The sequence below is a fragment of the Astatotilapia calliptera genome, chromosome 15 (genome assembly GCF_964374335.1).
Source record: "Astatotilapia calliptera chromosome 15, fAstCal68.1, whole genome shotgun sequence".
Classification (NCBI taxonomy): domain Eukaryota; kingdom Metazoa; phylum Chordata; class Actinopteri; order Cichliformes; family Cichlidae; genus Astatotilapia; species Astatotilapia calliptera.
Window position 1 is genome coordinate 4,106,942 of NC_137436.1, and position 22,045 is coordinate 4,128,986.

General features: G+C 43.7%; 1 protein-coding gene across 13 annotated transcripts in view; it reads right to left on the bottom strand.

The window, feature by feature from the left end:
- The window catches only part of klhl29 (kelch like family member 29), a 267,268-nt gene that overhangs the window by 164,649 nt on the left and 80,574 nt on the right, over nucleotides 1-22,045 (bottom strand). For all 13 annotated transcript variants that reach the window (XM_080289951.1, XM_080289947.1, XM_080289948.1 and 10 more), the window contains one exon: nucleotides 232-543. In XM_080289951.1, coding sequence (XP_080146077.1) covers nucleotides 232-504 — 273 coding nt within the window. In that variant the 5' untranslated portion in view covers nucleotides 505-543. The remainder of the gene's footprint in view (nucleotides 1-231; nucleotides 544-22,045) is intronic.

Below are 22,045 nucleotides of genomic sequence, written 5' to 3' on the forward strand. Positions count from 1 at the left end.
AAGTGGGAGGGAAGAACTGGAAGACACACAGAGCGAGAGAAGAAAGCAGAAGAGTCTCAAAAGCATGGAAAAAGTTAGATATTACATCCAGTTGGGGAGTCATCACAGATTGAAAAGTTGACACAGTGAGAGGAAAGAAAGCCTGACAGAGCAGTAAAAGAGATCGAGAGCTGTCCAAGAGGAGTCAGAGGGAAGCAGGTGTCCCAGCATCCATTTGGATGAGCCTCTTACCTTGGCTGATGCCGGAGCCACCGATCCTGCTGCCGAGATGCCTCGCTTGACCACTAAGTCGCTGCTCGATGTTGTCACGGCAACTGTAACTGGAGTTGGAAGAAGGGAGGGGATGACTGGGAGGGGAAGGAGCCCCGGACGGTTGTTGCCGTTGACAACGGCAGAGGCACAGCTATGATTGGCTCCTCCATTGTGGAGGCCAGAAGGACGGATGTCTCTCCGCTCCCAGGGTGCCCGGTAGTCCCTCTCAAAGCGATGGTGGTGGCGTGACATCACTTCCTCTTCCTCTCAGAGGGAACAACAGGGGCAGGCCTGTGTGAAACGGGAAGAGGGTAAAGGTCATTTCAACCACGACGTGCAAGCGGCAGCGAGCGATACAGACACGAATAGAATAAAAGTTTCTGGGAAAAAACAAAGAACAGAGTGAAACAGTCAGTCAGTAAATTAAGGAGAAAACATGTTGACATGAAGGTGTAAATGCTCACAGCATCTGCTCCCAGCGCACCTGACTGACGCGAATACACTGCGGTTCATTTGTTGCCTCTAATTCCTATTCTCCCAGTCATTAACGAGGGCTGCGACAAGAGCGAGAGAAATGAGCGCCGCTGAGCAGCTCTATAAAAAACACCATCAGTGCCAAACCATAAGGAGCCAAATGTGTTATGCGAGGCGTCTAGGCACGGCGACGACAGGTTCAAACAAAATGGCTGAGCCAGACGCAAGCAGGTACACGCTCAGTTCAAGTTGTCCTGAGGGCAGCGTGAGCAGTAACACGACCTTGCGGTCAAAACTCATTCATCTAAATAGATAAATACCCGCGTCACCCCCACACCCCAATTACAGCTCATCTCATACATCTAATGGCTGGTTAATTCAATCAGATTGCCCTTGAAGTGCATTGGAGGGTTCTCCCTTTTTCAAGCACAGCAGGCTGCGATTAGGGATGGGTGCCGGTATCCGGTGACATAAACGGTAGTAACCAGACCGAAAAGCAGCGCACATTTCGGTGCTTTTTTGTTTCCTGAGATGTCATACACTTTGGATTCCAGCCAATCATTTTACCTTTGCGAGCATAGTAAGCGGGCCCACGTACGTTCTTTTAGAGCAGAGCTACAGATTAAAAAAACGCCCAAAGCGAAGCGGTCTAAAGTCTGGCTGTACTCCACAGCAAAAGATGCAAACTCAGCAGCCTGCAACAAGTGCTTTAAGCTGATACTGTGCAAAGGAGGTAACTCCTCGAATCTGATGAAACACCTGGCGACGCATAGCGTTTCTTTAAAAGCCGAGAAATGCACCGTATTTGATAGCTTGCTGCGAGACCTCACACCGTGCACATCTACTGTGCGTGGGTTGCCTGTTATCAGACCCGGAGTTAGCAGCATCCCCCAAAAACCCAAAGAGGAGAGTCCTGGCCCCTAGCCCTGCCAATGTAGCAGAAATGATGACGGATGATGATGCAGCAGCAGCCGTTCTTCTCTGCGTGAGTCGCTTAATGTTGTTCGTGTGTAATTTACGTTGAGTAGGCTAACCACGTTATTAAATTAATGCATGTAAGGTGAACTAGCAAACACCGTCGTAGTTACATGCGGCTGTCTTCTTGTTTGATGCCAGATACTCCCTTCACCCTGGCCAAAAAGGCTAAAATGACCAAAGGAAAAGTGGAAAACAGCTAAACATGAGAGGTTTTTGGACAAAGTTTGTGTTTTTTCCATTGTTTAAGCACTGCTTCCAGCCAAGAGTGATGCCATATATGCCCTATAGCTGCAGAAAAGGCTAACATTGTTATCTTTTTACAAAAAAAACAGCTAAACATAAGAGGTTTTTGGACAAAGTTTGTGTTCTACATTCTTTAAGCACCAGTTCGAGCACCGTTTAAGCACCGGCACAGTTTCAAAAGTACCGGTTTGGTACTGGTCTCGGATAAAAACCTAAACAATACCCATCCCTAGCTGCGATAGGCTAAGAGGTGACAGCAAGCTGGAATTACATAAGAATGGAGCACGGCGCTATTGTGCAGCAGGAGCAGCGTATCACTCTTCTATTATGTCATAAATCAAAGTGGTACGGGATCTGAGCAGTGAAATCCATCACTGATGGGTTTCTAGTGCATTGTACTCAACCTCACCAAAGGCACGTTATGCTTCTCAAAGCCCTTGATAACAGATGAAATAAATATATAACAAGCTCACACCAGGTTCAGCGAGCCCCATGCAAAATCCCCTGGTCTGCAAGGAGAGAATGACAGCGGATGATAAGTCTGTATTCTGCACGCTGGGGTCTGTCATGCTGCTTCTTAGCCTCACAGAGGAGGGAACGCCTTGAAATGCCGGCTTCTCTGTGAGTATCTCTGTGTGTGCGCACTAGTGTACAAAAGCAGCATATACTACAACTGAATGTGTTTAAGCCCAGCCGTGCAGTATAAGAGTCTACGAGGAAGCTGCAAATGAAAGGTTCTCTACAAAGCTTTGATGGAAGCGATACACCAAGCAGCCTGCGGTGGGAGCACCTGCCCTACTGTAACTTTAGCTGCTGTGACCATCCATTTATTTATCCACTACAATTCTCTCTTTCTTCCTTTGTGTTTTTATCGTCTGTATTTTCTTATGTTATATATACACCCACCTCTCTCAATCCTCAGTTCATTTCATTCCCCTCTCTAATACAAGGTCTACTCTGTGCAAACACAGCAAGCTGATCCGTGGCGACAGAGTCAGACGGAGCAACCGAACGCTTCGGGACAACTCTCTCACGCTCTCTTCTCACTCTCTCTGCAATAACCTTACTCCTTCTCCATAGTAACCCCTTTTAATAACCTCAAATTTTCCAATAGAATAAGCTCGAATTATCTCTAAAAATATGTACAGAGAGACTAACAAGATTCTAGGCCAGTGGAACAATGGCAGAGTTAGAGCCAGGTAATATTCTCTTATCTCCCGAGCTCCACACCTCAGCAAAGAAATAAGAGGGCAGTTAGAAAAATTCCTCCACATGAAAACAGTGGAAGAAAAAGCAGAAAAAAAAGGGACATTATCTCCACAAAAGTCAGAATTGAGGGCAAGAGTGCATTTGCTTTCACAATTTCAGCGCGTTTCAGATGTGAAGTGAAGACATGCTATTGTGCATCCAGTGTGCTATCTAGTCTAGACGGTGATTCACTGGAAAACAGAGTGTGTTTTGTCTCCCGGTAAACCTCTTAGGACATCGGTGCACTTGAGAACAAATCAATCCATTTGATTAAAGAAAAGGCATTGAGCAAGTTTGCATGTGCTCACACTAGCAAGCTCTGTGGAACAAACCTCACTAGGGTAGCACCACACAGCACAGGATAGAGGAATGAAACAAGCAAAGTCGCCTCCTTTGCCGTCTTCTATTTCTCGCTAACGGCTAAAATTCAAAACATGAACAAAGTTATTCAAATACCTTCTGGAGCGCTGTGGGGATTATCCAGTGCCCATTTCAATAAAAAAAAATGTTGTTTTTCAAAATTAGTCCTGTTAAGAGAAATGCAAAAAATAGTTTGTCTGATGGAATATTTTGATCTGGCACTTCTGAGTTATTTGTAGCCAAGGCTGAGGAAACAAGACATGCACTTCAGGGTGAAGGGTTAAGGTTTTAAACACATAAAATAGCTCAAGTATTTCACAGCTTTCAAATCATATGAATGTCAAATCAAAAAATGGGTAAAAATGAGTAACGTGATGAGAATGTAAGGTTATCCACTGAATTCCGTATTTTAAATAAGGTGAAAACAAATTGATGACAAAGTCAAAATAACTTCTGTAAGAACATTTGTACTAATTCAAGTATCCATCCGTCCTCTGTTGCTTACTGGATCTGTTGTGGAGGCAGCAGTCTAACCACAGACTGCCAGAACTTGCCAACCCCGACCACCTCCTTCCTCTCTTCCAGAGACATTCCCAGGCCAGAGATGTAATCTTTCCAGTTTGTCCTGGATCTGCCCTGGGAACATGCCCACCATGCTAGTCAGATGCCCAAACCACCTAAATTGGCTCCTTTTGATATAGAGTAGCTCTACACAGAAAACCCTTATGAGGAAATAAAAACTCAAGAGACACAACCGTACCCAGGGCAGGGCTGACGGGCCCTGGGGCAGGGGCCTGGTTGGAGCTAGCCTGAAAGAGCTACAAGAGGGGCTGTAAGGTTTGGTGCATTGTAGAAGCGGCAGTCAGCGGTCCTTGCAGTCCAATCCCAGGCAGTGTTATAATTAATGTTTTGATATAAATACAATTCAAACAAATTTAAAACCATGTTATAAACAGCTGTACTAATGTGATTTTTTGCATGTGCATTTTGATGTTAAAATGACTGAAAATACTCAATATAACGCTAATATGTCTGTGTAAAGGCACAAGAGAATGAAAAACACAATGAAGCAACAGCGCCTGCGAGCTGATTAATTAGAAAAGGTTAAATGTAGAACTCGAGATACAGAAAAGAATTAGTCACTATGAAACAAATGCAGTTCTTCATGACTGACAGCATTGCTCATGAGGGGGCTTCTGCACAACAGAACAAGTGCAGAACAATTAAAGGGTTAGCTCCGTTTTGTATAAACAGTATGCAAAGCTGCTATTTTCTCATGTCTCATATAACATCACGGCTCCTAATCAGAGGTCTGCGTGCTCCACATTTCCTTTCTTACTTTAGATAGCGAACGCAAACATCCAGCTTAGCATCATCGAGCGCCTCATACACACGACAAACGCTTCTGTTGTTTTCTAGAGGAGACTCTCACATTACCATGCTTCCCATTCTATCACTCACCCAAGTGGCATTTTCAGATTCTTGGCTCTACATTTCAATATCTGCACAATCCTCTAAGTGAATTCCTGTCATCCTGGCACTATGCATGTCAGTATGTACTGTGGAACTGGAGGCTGGCAACAGATCCCCGCAGAACGAGTGTCACCGAGACAAATCCCACTACATTTATGGTCCTCGGTGAACAGAAGGATTTAAGCTACTAATTACAGAGACTTAAATTCCCTCCACGGCTACGTTTCTGCCACTGCTTGAAAGTCTGCATGTGCGTGCGAGCCCACGTTGAGAGAGTGCGTGCTCTGTGTGTGTTTTGTCCTTTTTTTTTAGGTTAAGTACGAGAAGGCGATAAAGGAAATGTCGCTCTCAGAGGTCCTCGTGGAAACCAACACCCAACACACCTGTGGACTCTGCCAGACCAGATAAACACTTGAATGCATCACATCTCCAATGACACTCGGCTCTGCACCGCTCCGCTCTGGGGAGATGGTGCCAATGAAGATTTGCCCATTTTCTTTCACATCCAATGAAGTCACTGTCAAACTCTGGACGAGGTGACGCCGATTCAAGAGGAGGGCTGATAACCTTCGCTGTGAGGCTCACGTGTTTAAAGTCAATCTAAGGGCTTTTATTTTTTAAAGTTCATAAGATATAATGACAGCACTTCAGTCATACCCTACAGCAATTAATGAGGCTCTTCAGCTCCTGCAATCCTGCCAGCATGTTAATAATCTAACCTGAGGGTATCAGTTTCCCACACCAAATGCTGTTTTCTGACTAAAAACAGCTCATGATCTCTTCTGTAAGATGAGAAAAAAACAAAAATTAGTACAATTACTAATCGTCTGGAAGCCCAAATAGCAACAAAAATGCTTTGGTTTCCAGCGAGAGCAAAGGGACTCGAGAAAGTAACACAATTACTATGTCAGGAATCGAGCCTAATGAGCTGACTGACTCGGATTCTCCGTTGTGTTGTCACATCGTTGAGTGTAAGGCTGTCAGCTGCAGTGTGTTGGTGGCTGGGCGCTACTTTTCCCCCCGCAAAAAAAGAGGCAATAAAAGAAATATTGATGAATCAGAACCCAAATTTCAGCCAGCTCCACATGTACAGATACAGAGATCAGATTAGATTCCCCTGCGAAACGAGGAGTTTACGACAACTTTAGATTCTTAAGCAGCAACGGTTTGGGGGGGGAAACAAAAAAAAAAAAAAGTTGTCTGGCAGGTTGGGAATGTGAGACACACACCCTTTAGAGCAGCATCTGTCACTCCGAGGCGGCACACAGCATGTTGGGGTGCGCGTGACAGAACCGCGTTAACAAAGCCATGTGGGAATGAGCGGGGAGCCACAGATAGACGTGAGGAAAGAGGCAGCGTAACAGATGGACAGAACGCAGCGACGACGGAGAGACAGCCAGACAGTGTGCGAGAGAGAGAGCAAACGAGATATAACAGCAGTAAAGCGTGCGTGCGCTTGTGAGTGTGTGCGAGCGCGACACGCAGCCTGAAATAGAGAGAAGGGTGTTAAGGATGGAGATCAGGGTGGAGTGGGGCGGGTGGTGTGTCATACGTCTGTTCTGGGGTGTGATGTTTGCTTTGCTAGCACATTCTGCCCTGTGTTTAATACCACCCAGCAGTTCCTCCTGCTACAGATACTCCCCAAGAGTGAGGGCTCCGTTTCCAATCTGTAGTAGTGTTTATTTCTATTGACCCAGTGACAGCCCAGCTTTCACCGCGTTCGCGCACAAACAGCCACGTGCTAGACTCACGAGGCTGCGCTAATGATCGGCCCGTCCATCAGCGAGGCTGGATGGTACAAACGAGGGCTGGGGATAGATGGCATGCTGTAACTTTATGAGGACAAGATATTGCTGTAAATGAGCGGCCCTGTGGGAGACATGCACCGAGTATAGAGTAACTACCGCAGGTGCACACACACGCCGCATACACAGCAATCAGAAATGTGCTGACAGTCCCTCCAGGACGACGGAGGTATTCGCCCTGATATTTAAATAATGGGAGAGACTGTTGGTACAGGAATAGCCCGAAGCGCAGCGAGCCAGAGTCTCGGGCCTTTAAAATTCTCCTTCACAGCTAGAGTCCGTCCCAGATGATGAGTCACGCCTGATGATGAAGATACAGCGCTGTCTTAAATTGGATGTTTCGCTGCCATTACACACACACCTGCCTATAAAAGCATTCCCGCACAAGCCTTATTAATTAGGCAATGTGCTAGAACCTAAATTGGATGGGAGAGAGTTAATACGTTCTTGGTGGGAGAGAATTTTTCTTTCCAGCATTTTTTTGTCTTTTTTCCCACCTTGATGAAGCAAACTGAATTGCCGGGAAAGAAAGAGGGCTTCCTGGGTATTTTTAGCTTTCCTTCTTAAGGACGCGAACAGGAGAAAATCTAATTGATGTTCCAGGAGAAGAGGTGGAAAAAAACCCGCTGGAACAACAGAGCAGAACCCAGAGGAAAGGCAAACACAGGAAAGGAACAATTAGGTTGAGTGTGTATTTCATGTGCTTGAACATTGTAAGTGTGGAGGTGAGTTATGGGGGGATGTAGAGAGAGGTGAGGAAAGGGCCATCTTTAGAAATGAGAGGAAAAGACAAATGTAGCTACAGTGGAAACCTGCAAGCCTATTGTTGGGATTGATTCTTAGCATTAGTAGGTTGAATTAATCCCAGTGGTTTGAGGGGAATTAGTACTTTGCTACTGTTCGCACACCTCATTAGTGGTCTGAGTGGAATCCAGAGACACCACACAGGCAGCAGCACATCATAAAAAAGAAAAAAAAATTGCAGGGCTTCTCATAACAGAACCCACCAGCTTAAGCATCATAGAAACCAAAAATAGCTTCGGTTTGAGCAAATTAGAGGCATATAGGCCGGGTGTTACTTAAACAGCTCCCGCTACAGTCTTTGGCAGGAAAATAAACCCAAACCACGAGGTAATCACCAGTCACTCCGAGCAAGACCGGGAACTAATTTGAATCCAGCACCTCACATTTCCTTATCTCATCTGCCTATTAGGATTTCCACGCAGGTTCAGAGACGATAGTGAGAGATGGCACTTTGTATATTAATCTGACACCTTGATGGATGAAATACTGGTGGGTGACATGCACACACTGCCTCATTTTGTCTGAGACAGACACTTTCTGATCATCTCCTGTTTGATAAAGCATGCAAGCAAAGGCCAAATCATTCAAGGCGGATAAAAAAAAATTGGGATCAGGTGCATTAGGCACCTGAAGAGAAATAAAAAGGAAGAGAAATAAAAAGGAAGTGGGGGCCAAGGGTTATTTTTTCTTGAGATTAAGAAATATTGCATATGCCGACACCACTGACAGCAAATTACCCTCTCCGTGTGCATCAGCACAATTCTTTTAGCAGAGCATTAATAAGTAAAAGTTTCTAGCGACGTGGAAAGAAAAAAAAAATAGAGGGGGAGCTGCATGAGTGCGTGTGCAATGCATGTGTGTGTTTTGTGTGATGCAAGGTTTTCTAAGCTGCTTGTTTGCTGAGGTCTGAGTACAGGGGGTGTGTTTTTTGCTTGTGCATGATGAAAACAGCACGAGAGTCGCTCCTCTTTCCGAAAGCGTGCACGACCGCGGAAATAGTGCAGCCGACTTGAGTTAGAAACACCCCGACGGTGTATGACTGTCGGCGGCCCGGGCGTGATGATTAGCCCAAACAGAGAGAAAGCTGCTACCTCCACCACTGCGCGCCGGCGCTCAGTTAATTAAAACACCGACTTTCAACAAAACGCCACATTATCACAACAGCAAGACACGGAGCTGGAGAAAAACCCCGAGGCAAGCGTGCACGCTTCCTTCCTACGTGCTGTTTTTTCGGTTTTGTTTTTTCTACTTGGTGCGTGAATTTCCAGACGCCAATCACGCGCTGTGTTTGTATTTGTGTGCGCGTTCCGGGTGTATCCTCTGTGGCCCGTGGCAGCTGTCGCCTGTTCTCTCTCCCCGTCGCATCCTTTTCGCGTGTTTCTCTGTTCTCTAAACAAAAACCAACAACGCCATCAAAACAAACAGCTCTCCCGGCTGACGCCGCACACGGCTACACGCGCATTTACACACATAAACACACGCGCGGGTCTTTAGGCTGCGGCATTACTGGAGCTACTGTAACATGCGTGTGATGTTGTGTGTGCGAGTGTGTAGGTCAGCTTTGGAAGCGGGACATGGAGAGCCAAGTGAAGGAACAGTGACTTAATTATCTAAATGGCTGCTGCGGAGATTACTGAGGGCAGTGAGCATCCATCTCTTTCAACACCACCAGCTTAGAGTGCACGGCCAAGGAGGGGAGATCAAGAGATATAGACATCAATAAGAGAGACAGGCCAGCAATAAGAGAGTGAAAAAAGAGGCCAAGAGAATTAAACGAGAGCAAGAGATAGGAGACAATGTGGAGGAGAGCGAGAGGAGTGGCTCCTGTGACAATGATTTACAATGGAGTAGTTTGTAAGCCGACTGGCCCCGCGGATATGCGGCTGCACCCTCAACTACAGAGAGTTTGCCGGCAGCTGGGATCATGACATCACCTCTGTCACCATGGCGACGCCTCGCGTTTTCGATTTTACTCTTCCCATCATTACCATACAGATGCTTCGGGGCTGGATACTATCTTGACCCCGCCGTGAAGCATCAATGGCTCCATATTTCGCTCTTCCCATGGCTTACACGAGCGCGCGTTATTGACTTTTGCGTGGCTAAGCGGTAACCGAGGTCATCCTCAGAGTGGAGGGCCTCGGCTTTGATCCTCCTCGTGCACAAGCGGCGTTTCCTTGAGCAAGTTGTGTTCCAGTGACCCCCTCCAGGTGGTTGATCCCGTAAACGCAGAGCATCTAGACGCTGAAGAGCAAATCATAAAGAAATAAAAAGATTAATACTGTCGCTGTGCATGTCAGTTACTACACGTTACTGTAAATAATCCAACAAATGCCACCAGAACGTACTTTTCCTTAGAGGAAATTTATTAAAAAGCCTTCGTTAAATTGTTCTCGTTAAGCCTCTTTTCTAGAGGCAACGAGCAGGAAATGACATCTTACACAGCCACCATTTTCCTTCTTAAAACTTTAGTCCCTGATGGCACGGACAGTGGTAAAGAAAGCTTGTTTATGACAGGGAAACCCACTGGGTTGAATCCACAGACTGTCTGCGGAAAGAGGAAAATGAATAACTAACACTGCCTCCAACAAATGCTGTCCATGAGCCACTGAACGTGACATACTGTTCTACAACTTCCCAAATTACACCGAACACTGAATTCCGTCCTTACTTGGACCCGTCCCTGCTGAACTGTAGTCATTTTGTTTTTTCTCTTTTTGGTGATTTCCAGGAATTCGAGCCCAGGTTCTTTGGCTGATTGATGCTCTGCTGTTATGCTGGCTTGCTTTCCACCCTAGATGACATTAACAATGTGGTTGTACCATCCAGCTCCCTGGTGAGAACGTGGTGTACTGTTCAGAAGTGGAGAAGCAGACACTGAGGCTCCATATTTTTTATATATATATATATATATATATATATATATATCACTGATTCAGAACACCATTCATGGACAGTCGGGATCCAATATGTGTGTCTAACAGGGTTGGGCGATATGTAAAAATTTTCCAACCGACAATCGTCAGTCCAATAATCAATGATGGGAGATATATTCACCCATGCGCAGACTTTTTGATGGGCGGAGCAATGTAATCATGCACGGACTGATTTGCGTGTTTACAACACAGAAGAAGTCCAAACATGGACCAACTTTCCCCCAAAAATTAAGGCTATCAGCATTAACGCATTAACATTTTAGGGATTTTGACTCCAGATGGGTTCATTATTAATCGCGTTAGTCGTGATGACGGCACGTTAAAGCTGGCAGCACTAAAAAAGTCACCAATTTGTGATCTTTCTGGCTTTAAACCAGATGAAACTGGTAAACCTGAGGATGTAACCAAGGCGGTGTGCCGCTTGTGCAGACATATACTGCAAGCAAAGTAGTTAAACACAGCTAACTTGCATGAGCATGTACATGTCCACCATCCGACTGAGTATGTGACTATCAGCAGCTTATGCAGCTCCACCAACAGGCATTTGGGCGCACTCTGAGGAGGGGGCATTTGCTCGCAGAAGAAAGAGGGTGCTGTTAAAACAGTGCTAGTTTCTTTCAGCTGACTGCTTCTATTAGCTCCGTCATTATTAGCAAACTCATGGGCAAACAAATAAATAAATCGCCCGTGTAAAAACGATCGCTGAGGGGCTCAGCTTATCATCGAAAGTCAATATATTCGTCCAATCGCCCAACCCTAGTGCCCAATATTCAACTCCATGACAACTGCTAATACAGATAAGGGTCAGAGGCACCTGCAAATTCCTTGTTCCCTTTAATAAATGACTAGACTTTTGTCACATGAAAGCCATGGAGATTTTCATCCACTTATCCAATTGTAATGGTTGTGCTGGAGCTCAAAGCAGGGCACAAATTAGAATCACTAGTGAACCAAACTCTGTATCTTTGAACTGGTGGAGGACAGCATGCAAACTGTGGATTCAAACCCAGGACATTCTTGCTATGAGGCAACAGTGCTAACCACCGCACCACCACACCGCCCCATTGCATGACAGACTCAATTAGCAGTCGAATGAGGGTGCCTGCAACACCATTTCCAAAAAAAGTCTCTTTTTCTGCCAGTTCAAATCAAAATGCAACTCCAGAGTTCTCAAATAAATAAATAAATGGATTTTAAATAAGTTTTAAAATGAAAACATATTAGTTTGGACATGGCCTCAGTCAAACTTCACTCTGGAAAAACCCACAAAAAGAGTGAAATGAAACAGCAGTGTTTTCGGAGCGCATGTAATTGCATGCTAATTTGTCTAATTGCAGTAATGGCATCGAAAGCGGATGGACCCAGTTTGCTGAAAATGTGAACGCATGCAAAGATTAATGTTCGGAGACAGGTTTAGATTATTGAGTTGTTCTGTTTATTTAGCAGCATAAACGGGGCCTTTTATAGATTCAAGTCCAAATGTAAGCGTACGGGGGAATATCTAATAAATCAAAGGCTGATGTTTCCTTCTTAGAGAGTCAATTACATTAAAGCTGAAGCAAAACAGAGTTCAGATGTGCTGAGCAACAAATTCCCAACCCAGTCAGCTCCAATACTTTCTATGATGATTAATGACAGAGAAATCAAGGCTAGCAGTATTTACCGCCAAGTGTGTTTCATGTCTTCGTTGTTCTTACCTATTAAACGCAGACACACGTATCAGTGCAGATAGACTTATGAATGCAAGACGAGCACAAAACTTCTCTCACTATAAGTCACACACGCATCATCTGAAACCCAGGTATACGCAAATGTACACTCAGGACAGCACTCTCTGATTAAGCCGGGCCATCTGCTCGACTCCCTCATCACCGCTGACGGCCGCTGCCTGTCCAGACCGGCTCCAGGCGAGCAACAAATCCCTCCCCACCACCACCCCGCGTTATCCAACGGCATATTAATCTCCTCAAATCTCAACCTTTTCCAAAGGGCAGACCCAACGGTAATCTCAGTGCAGTTGTTCGAGGCAACATCATCTCTGGTCTCAAATACATGATTTTTTCACTTCTGTCTTAGATGACATGAAAAGTGAAAAAGAGGCAAGTATCTTCTTTGCTGCTCGTATGTTTCCCTTTCTCTCCACTTATCTCATGTCTCTAGGTGCTCTCTCTAAAAGCCATTCTCTGTCTCTGTCTATCGTTTCGTATCTGTATGAACACAGTAGCCTTTCAGAGCACATGGTGAGTGGCGCCACAGCCTGGTCTGGCCCAGAGGAGCGGTTGAAGCGGTGTAGATTAATGGCCTGGGAGACAGCCTAGGCAAGTGGAATGAACAAACAGAGAGGCCACTGAAATGACCATGATGAAAAAAAGGAAGTGAGGCAAAGATAAAGAGAACGTATACTGTAGGAAAGGAAGGGACTTGGGGAATGTGTTCTATCGCTGTACAGTTTTATACCCGTGTCACACTGACAGCAGAGGTTGGATGGAAGTCAAACAATGCCCGGATTTAGTGAGGAGCCTTTGCTTTGGGGAATGGAAACTCTGTAACGTACTTCGACTGAGATTACATTCATGAACGTTTTCCTTTGGCTCGACAAGCCCAAAAAAGATGACAGAGAGAGAGGGGCGAATGGTCAGCTGAGAGACAAGCTCAACTTCAATTAAACTTGATGAAAACAAAACTTTTCACAGACTAATAATTGGGCAAAATTTAATTGGAAAGGTTTTTATAAGAATTAATCAACACAGCAACTTTTTAAGCAAAAAGATGAAGCACTGCTTTTGTCTGATGCTGTTTTGACTTAAAGATTGAAAAAGGAGGAGAATAGTGGTTCTAGGTGGAATTTCGTGGTTTGATCCAGGATTTGAAGCTGTATCACGAACGCTTGATCCAAAAATAAATAAATGCTGCAAAATTATGTGGTTAGTGTGAACGACTGCATTAAGAGTAGATAAGTCCAAAAAATGGCACGTATTTTATGTGTATTAAATCCTAAGATCTCACAAATAGTTTGATAAAATGGGCCGCTACATTTATAGTGCTTTTCTACGCAATTCAGTGCATTAAATGCATTCAGTGTTTTCTTACTTTTAACTTAACATTCATACACACTTGCACTCTCATGGATGTTTTGGGGGCACTCAGGCTTCATTATCAGAGATACTTCGACATATATATATATATATATGATGGTGGAGCCAGGGATCAAACCAACCACTTCATTTCATAGGCAAACTTTACTTCCTGAACCACAAAATAAATAAAATCAACTCCTCTGTCACGAGTTGTACACAATACGATATGCTAGCAGCGTTGTGAGCTAACACTAAGGTCAATATAGGGTTGCCAACTCCCTGAAAAATAAATAAGGGACACCTCGTGGCCAGGGCCGGGCAAAGTGTGGTAGCTCTTTTTTTTGTGTGTGAAATTATTTTTTAACCATTTGACTTGAATTTGATTTAAGCAGATGCATATTCTTTGTGATATGACCATATGGGAAACAAATGATCATTTAGCCATTTATTTTTAGCTCAAAATGACAACATTAACACAATAAAACAGGTCTCTTTCTTAAACAGAAGCCTGTCATGCTTAACTTTTGAGAATATAAGTAAATCTTTCTTTAAAAGAACTCTGTCCTGCTTAACTTAAAATTATATAAATTAATAGAAAACAATAGAACAAAATCATTCTTGTAACAGTGCACATTTAGTGCATTTAGTACAATTGGCTTCAGTTGAGCTATTATTTCAGCTTTTCTAATGCTAATCAGCTGCTCCTGTTTGTAAACCCGCTTGTTCCCATGATTACGCATCATAACTCATCATCATTATTCATCTATGTATTACTTTTATGTATTAGTCATCAATTTGTTGTAATCATCTATCCTTGCAGTTGTTTATTACACAAAATAAATTATATTATCACACTTCTGGCCACATAGCGCTGATATTCACTGCACATGCCCATATTAACCTTAACCAGAGGGTTTAAAAAACAAACAAACCAATGTTTACATACCATATCTGCTTCTGCCGTGGCCTGGCCACCATTAGAAGCATGCCTATGGAAAAAGTGCGCCGGCACACAGTGCAGTGCGCTTTAAAGGTGTTATCGTGCACTTTTCCACCCAGGTGTTTTCCTTTTCCCATTCCTCCCTGTACTTTTACAGCCTATTTTTCTTTCTCTGAGGGGAACAAACATTGCTGCTCTAATGCTGGGCTCACACTGTGCGATTTTTGGCCCATTTTGAGCCGATTTTTGAGTCATGCGACCGATTTGGTGATCGGCCCAATTTTGGCCTTCATCGTGCATCGTGTAGTATACGTGGGGTAACGAGAAGCGATTAACACCTCGAGCAGCTCCCGATCATCAATCGCTCGTGAGGGTGTCACCGCAGCTGCTCACACTGCTCACGCGCAAACACGTAACCGCCGGTGAAAAAGACGGCGCAGCACGGCAGTGCAGCGTGTGATCTGGACACAAGTGATGGAGGCACAACTTGTAGAACTTTAGAAAGCTCATCCGAGCCTTTTCGATGTGGCATCACAAAATTATCACGACCACAACAACCGTGAAAATAGTTGGATTTACACTGCTGCTCAATCACAGCTGCCTGATCATGTTTTTCATTAGAAATTTAGCAAAGTTGATGGTGGTGGTGTGTCTGTGTGAGTGAAAGACAGAGGGAGAGCGAGCGACAGATTTTCTGTTATAACCTTCATTTTATGGAGGCACAGTGTGAGCACTCAGGTCGTATCAGAGCATCGGGCGGTATAGTGTGAGACCCTGCATCGTGACCTACAAACTTATAACCCCTGCGAGTCAATCGTGCAGTTTGAAAATCGCCCAGTGTATGTCCAGCTTTAGGTGTACTGACGTCCGAGACTTGCACCGCAGTGTCGGCGTTTGTTTCCCTGTTGGCCATGCTTCTTGTTGTGGTCATCTGTTGTCTTCCTGTATTTTCTCCGTAAGCGACCTTTCCTCGACCAATGAGATGAGCGGTAATATGAATTGTCATACTCGAATTTTCATAAGTGTGCTGTCAGCTCATTGGTCACAAAGCAGGAGAGGGGCTGGGAATTATGTTTTCCAACAAAGCGTTAATTCCATTAAAAGTTATAGACTACTTTTGATTCTCACTGTATTACGGGAGAAAGTGCGTCCCTTATTAGCTCAATACGGGACGTGTACTTTTGTTTCGAAATACGGGACGATTCCGTTTTTTAAGGGACGGTTGGCAACCCTAGGTCAATAGTACCTTGAGCTAAAAGTCAGCATGCTAACATGCTAATACTGAGCAACATAGCAGGCTAATTTTCCCCTGTTAGCATTAAAGATAAAATAGAGCTAAGGACAATACAGCTAAGTTTCAGACATGTCACATTTGGTTAAAGAATTACCAAAAAACAAAACGAAACTCAGTAAATATGCAGGATGGAACCTCAAAGCCAAAAGTGGTGGACAAATTTCACCCAACACCATTAGGTGAAGCTTATTAGCATTCATCCTCTGGGACTATTGATGTCTGTGTAAAATTTCAGGGCTAAGCCATTTTGGTTTGGGCAAAACTGATAGAAATACTCTTCAACCTGACACGTTCATAAGTGTGTAAAACTAATTATATATGGCTCTATAGTTGAGAGGGAGCGAGAGAGCACTGATGAAGTTGTTGGGTAACATCACAGATAGTGGAAGTGAGGTGAGATAAAAAGAGTAGAGGAAACAGAGAAGAAGTGAAGAAGAACAGGCAATGACAGAAAAGGAAAATTAGAAAGCCCAGAGTGATGGGGAAAAGGTGGAACAAACACACACGTCCTTCAATCAATATGGTGGGAATGTGGCCCCATGATAAATCACTTTCCTGGCAATAACAGGGAGCAGCCACTATCCCTCTTTTTAATATGTTGCCGGAGTGTCAGTGGGTGATACACGGCAATATATAGCATGGAAGAAGGCAGAGAGAAGACAAGACAGTGGGAGTTAGGGGTGGGGGGGTCTGTGATGTATGGACCTGGACAGTTGGTCTGCACCCAGATAAAAGAAGGGAATCATGATTAGGTTGGGTAAAGTGTCCACGCTGGCCCATCCGCAAACACTCACACAGACACAAAGGAAAGCTGGAGCTGCTCAGGCGAACGTGTCCTCTCTCTCCCACAACCCCCCGCCCCCCCTTATCGTATGTCTTTTCACATGAGCTCCCAATGCATCAAAACTTGCCTTCCCCAGAACAAGGATGTACTATAATACAAGACGGTCAGAAAAAATTTCATTACTCGGGGAAGAACTATCACTCTCTTTTTCTGGTTATATCGCTTAAGGGCGATATTGATACTTTCCCACCACTATCTGCCTGTCACCGTCCAGAGAGCCACCAGATTACAGAATGTCCCGGCATGTTGACCTTCACTCAACTATCTGACCGCAGGGCACATCGTCCACCATGTTTTTTTATTGACTTGATTCCATCTCGTTCAATCCCATCTTTTTTCCTGCTATGTTTGAGTCTGCTTGGCAAATGTTGTTACCGTAAACGAGAGCGGCTTCTCAATTGACTTGGGTCCCCTTTAAAGTGGTGCTAAATAAGTAATGGGGCATCTCATCTGCTTTGGCTAGCCAGTAGCTGGATGGGTTACAGTAAAGGGAGATTAATGGAAGAACAAATGGAGACAAATGTATGAGCTAAATGGAAGTTCCCAACCAACCTATAACACTACCCAATGACATATAGCATTGATTAGCATTTATGTACAACTGGACAACTGTCAAAGTGTACATTGATTCAGGAGGGTGAAATATACAGGTAGATGGAGCGACCTTTCACTAATAATCACAGGCCTAATAAATGTTTAACAAATTCCATTGTCTCGGCTAAACCTAAGCCCGAAACAATTTGTAGAAGTGACAATAAAATGAGTAATGTGCATCTGCAGCAGCACTTCCTGGATAAAATGGCCTATCGGTGTAAGGAGCTAAAATATGTGAGCTCTGAAATTCAACACCCCAAACCTGGTAACAGTTTCAACGTGTGCACAAACTACAGAGAGAGGCTGGTTATGTGACTAACTCAGAGGTGAAACGCAACACAGTAACAAGTCATCGTTTTTTAGAAGCTGTACATTATATTTGCTCTTTACACTTGTGTACTTGTTTACTATCACCTCGCTACGAGCTGTCGTTTATGGTCGCACTGCTCTGTAGGTAATGGGTACCGTAAACTTCGGCATTTTATTCAAAAAATAAATAAAACGGGCAGTTAAAACACTTAGAGGGTGTACAGCTTTAATAACAAAAGACTGGGCTGCTTCCTCGTGAAGACGAAATTAAAATAAAATTTTAAAAAAATGTTCATTAAGACAAGTGGAACATATTGACAGCGTCTTTCCTGAGCAGCATCCTGCCTCTCACCCTTCCACTTCCTTCTGCCTCGGTTAAACAGTCCTTCAGCTTTTCACGGTTACTACAACAAGCTGTTGTGCTGGCGAATGTGAGCAGATTGCTCTACTGTTTGCTATAAAATAGAAATGTAAACTGAAAAAAAAAAGGCTAAACTAAAATTTCTCTTTTTTGTTTTGGTAAAGAATTTTCTGTAAATGATCACTGGACCAAACTGAAACCCATATTATATCCTATAAGAACAATATTCAGAGACTGAAACTCCCCACAGAGTAAGATCAGAAACAAAGCTGCATTCTTCCTGCCCTGCTGACAGTGCTGACAACAGACCGAACCGAAGCACAATCTCTGCTGCAATCAGTTCACATAATTTAATTTTAATTAGCTGACCACAAAGAGCTCTGCATTACTACAGAGGCACATGAAGCGTCTCACTCACCCAGCCCACTTCTTTCTTTTTTTTTTTTAAACTTCCCACTGCGCATTGTCATAAAATGTGGGTCAAATGATCTGCATTAAGTATTGTAAAATGAATTAAAAAAGAAAAAAAAAAGCTACTTGAGGCAAAGTGATTATCTCGTGGATGAGTCACAGTAGATTAAAAATAGCCCGGTAACAGCACTAAATTTTTTTCACATTCAGCAACCAATTGCAAGTAGTTGCAAAGACCAGCTGGTTTGCCCAGAGGTGCAACACCCTGAACTTGTGTGTGATTGGTTGCCTCCCACTAGGCAACCAGTCTCCAAACAATCACAACTGAGACTGACTGCAGTCACTCTCAGACAGATTGGTGAAGGTTTGCAAATAACTACCATCTAATTCATAAAAACGGACAGTCTGTCTGTGCCGATGAGCCCAATCCGTCTGAGGTGCGTCTCTTTGCAACAGGCAAATACTTTGCTACTGAATTTTGCATCATTTAAGGCTAAATTGCGGTTGCAGTACTTCAGCATCTAGCATGCACAACAGAACAGGCGTGATCGTAAAGGGAGTAACGAGTAATTTCAAATGCAACAATTCTAACAGCTCAACAAATATCAACAAACACACAAACTGTCTGTGTGCAGTTAGTCACACAGTGTGTTTGCTAGCTAAAGGTGCAGCTGCTGCATTTCTCAGGGAGAGAAAAGAAAGATAACTTCACTCAGAGATAATGAAAGGTGTGGCAAAGACAGGACAGGAGAGGAAGGAGTCTTTTTAAAGGTAAAGTGTGCTCAGTGACATTTCATAAACTGGAGATTTAGTGGCGGCTACACTGGTTAGTTTGCAGAGCTGTTGGTTTGGTGCAGAGTGGCTGTGGTGTTCATGGTCAGTGTTAGGTTACATCAAGGGTAGCAGACATCAAATTAAGTTTAAGCTGATGATGCCGATTAGATTTCCTCACTGATTTCCACCTTTGTACCAGCTTTCTAGTGTCAAGGGGCTGGAGATTAGCCATGAAAGCCTATGCAACATGCTTTTATATTATTACATTTAGTTGGCTAAAGCCACAGAAAGCACCCCCAAAGGTCAGCTGATTGCAGCCTGTACGCAAAGACCACTTTCTCTCACAGTAGAAAGTATTGTGACTTATTTTTGACTCACTCTTTTCCCCACGCTGCACCACCACACCTCCTGAATCCCATTTTAAACTCCTGGCTTTGCTTTTTCAGTTTAAGTGTCAAAGTCATCAATCTACAATGTAGAAAACATTAGAGCTGTTATTTTTTCATTCCCTTTGTTTTTCCCTGCTTGTGTTCTAGATTTAAAAAAATGCTCAAGCTGACTTTTCCCTTGAATTAATATTATTTTATTATGATATTGATATGACCTGAGTTATCTTAGCAAAACTAGCTGTTAGAAATGTGTTCTGAAGAACAACTTGTTACTTTTATACTTTCCCGAGTGTGTTACAGTCTCTATTGAGAAAAAAATGTGAATGAGTAGTTCAACACAGATCTGCGACACATGTATATTGTTTGCTAACTCTGGTAATAGGAATCTATTCTTATTACATCCTGATTTAAACATAGTATTTGATCTGCAGTCAGATCACCGTCTGCAGCAACTAAATAACTATTTGTGGAGGAATTTCTACATTTCTGTTTTACAGCTATGAGGTTCATGCTAGGCACTGAATCAAGTAATAATCTAAATTTGTGTTTTTGGGGAAAATTGTGAATTTTTGTGCATGTAAAGGAACAAATTAGAAATTTTTACAAATGTAACCGAGTTAATCTCTGTATTATCACAAACTGATTTCATTCAATTGCTAATTTGACCCCATTCAATCGCAAACTAACAACCAACCAAAGTCACTTTGAAGATGGCAGCTGACTGCAGACCCGGTCCCTATCTTCAAAGAAACCATTTCACAGGTAATGAGACCAAAAGTTGATTGAACGCACCGTCTCCAACCATTCCTAGTGTGACCGTACCATCACTTATTCTCCCTTTTGGTTGGTCTGGAATTGCTCTGTTAAATTGTGATGTTGTAGTACGCACAAACATCAGAATACTGATCATTTCATGTCATCGATTGGGTGCCTGTGGTACTTTTAGGGACCAACTCTTTCTGCTGCGTCAGAACATTTTCTTTAAATGTGGAATGGGCAACCAGAATTGAGACGGTCACTGAGTCAGATCAGGAGCTAATAATGTTTCCACCAGTTCTTCCACCTAGCCCGAACCACCTGCTCAGTGTTTGGTTCCACATCTTTGGCTTTTAATATGCCGTTTGCACAGCTTACAAAATTCACACAGTCTAAAATAAAATTACACACACACACACACCAGTTCTGAGACCGCTACTTTCTGTAAGGTGAATATAGCTACACTCACCCAATGGAAAAGCAGGAAGCTGGAATTAGATGACTTTCCACCACCTCACACACACACACACACACACACACACACACACACACACACACACTAAAACTGCACTTACCTCTCTTTGTTCTTACACTTTTACTGCTCCTATGACAGTTCAGCTGACAGGCCGGCCGAATGCGCTACAATCCCTGCGACGATCACTTCACTTAATTTAATCTTAATTAGTTGACCAGAAAGAGCTGCACATTACTACTAATGCAGATGAGGCGTCTCACTCAATCGAGTTCTCCCCGTAAAAGACACTTTAATGTTGCTCAAATTCCACAGTATACATTTTAATAATATGTGGGTCCTAATGATCTGCATTAAGCCTTAGCCTGTGACATCCCGATGACACATGGCGAGCCTAACCACTTTGCTTCCCTGCTTTTTTTTCACTCTCAAATGAGAGGCTTATCTTCTGATTGGCATCACAGAAATTACCACGCACTACACCGGATCAGTCAGAGCTCTTTTGCAGGCTTTTAACCAGCCACTTCTCATTCTCAATGCGCAGTGTGAACTATCTGGATCTTGCCTTTTCATACTTCAAGGCTAAAATATTAGCTATAGTATAGTTATAGAGTGATCCACAATTCCCCCAGGTCCCTTTATTGAGGAAAGTGCTTAAATCAGATGGGTAGAAACAGTATAATAACCGCCCCCACTCCCACACACACACCTACACCCACCAGCTCCTACACTGGGACTCTGTGACCACTGAAGATAATGGATCTCTCCACGGGCACACGTGTGCATAAATAAAACAAGCCGAAATACTCGCCTGCTACCAACTGCGCTTTTCACCTAGAATGGAGGGGTGGTGGTGAGGGGGAGGTGTCAACGCTAATGGAAGACACGCTAAGCAAACGTGGGGCAATTCTGCGGCCTTTCGACCTACGGTGGCAATAAACACGCCTGCACATGTAAAGAGCAAATTCAGAGAGAAACTTGCATCCAGAGAGGAATAAATATGTGGATAACATTTCCTGTACTCAGCAGTGTCAGTTAAAAAAAAAAAAAAAGCTGTGAAATGCAGAATTTGATATGCTGTACGGGTCAGCCCCAGGTTCTGAGAGAGACGTGGAAAGCAGATGAGCCAGAAATGGAGGAGGATGGTGTATGTTTGTGTACAGCAATATATCAGTCACCACTGTGAATCCACAGCGTGCGGATGGACCCGAGCTGTGACAGCAAGAGCACGGGAAAAACACTAAATGCGTG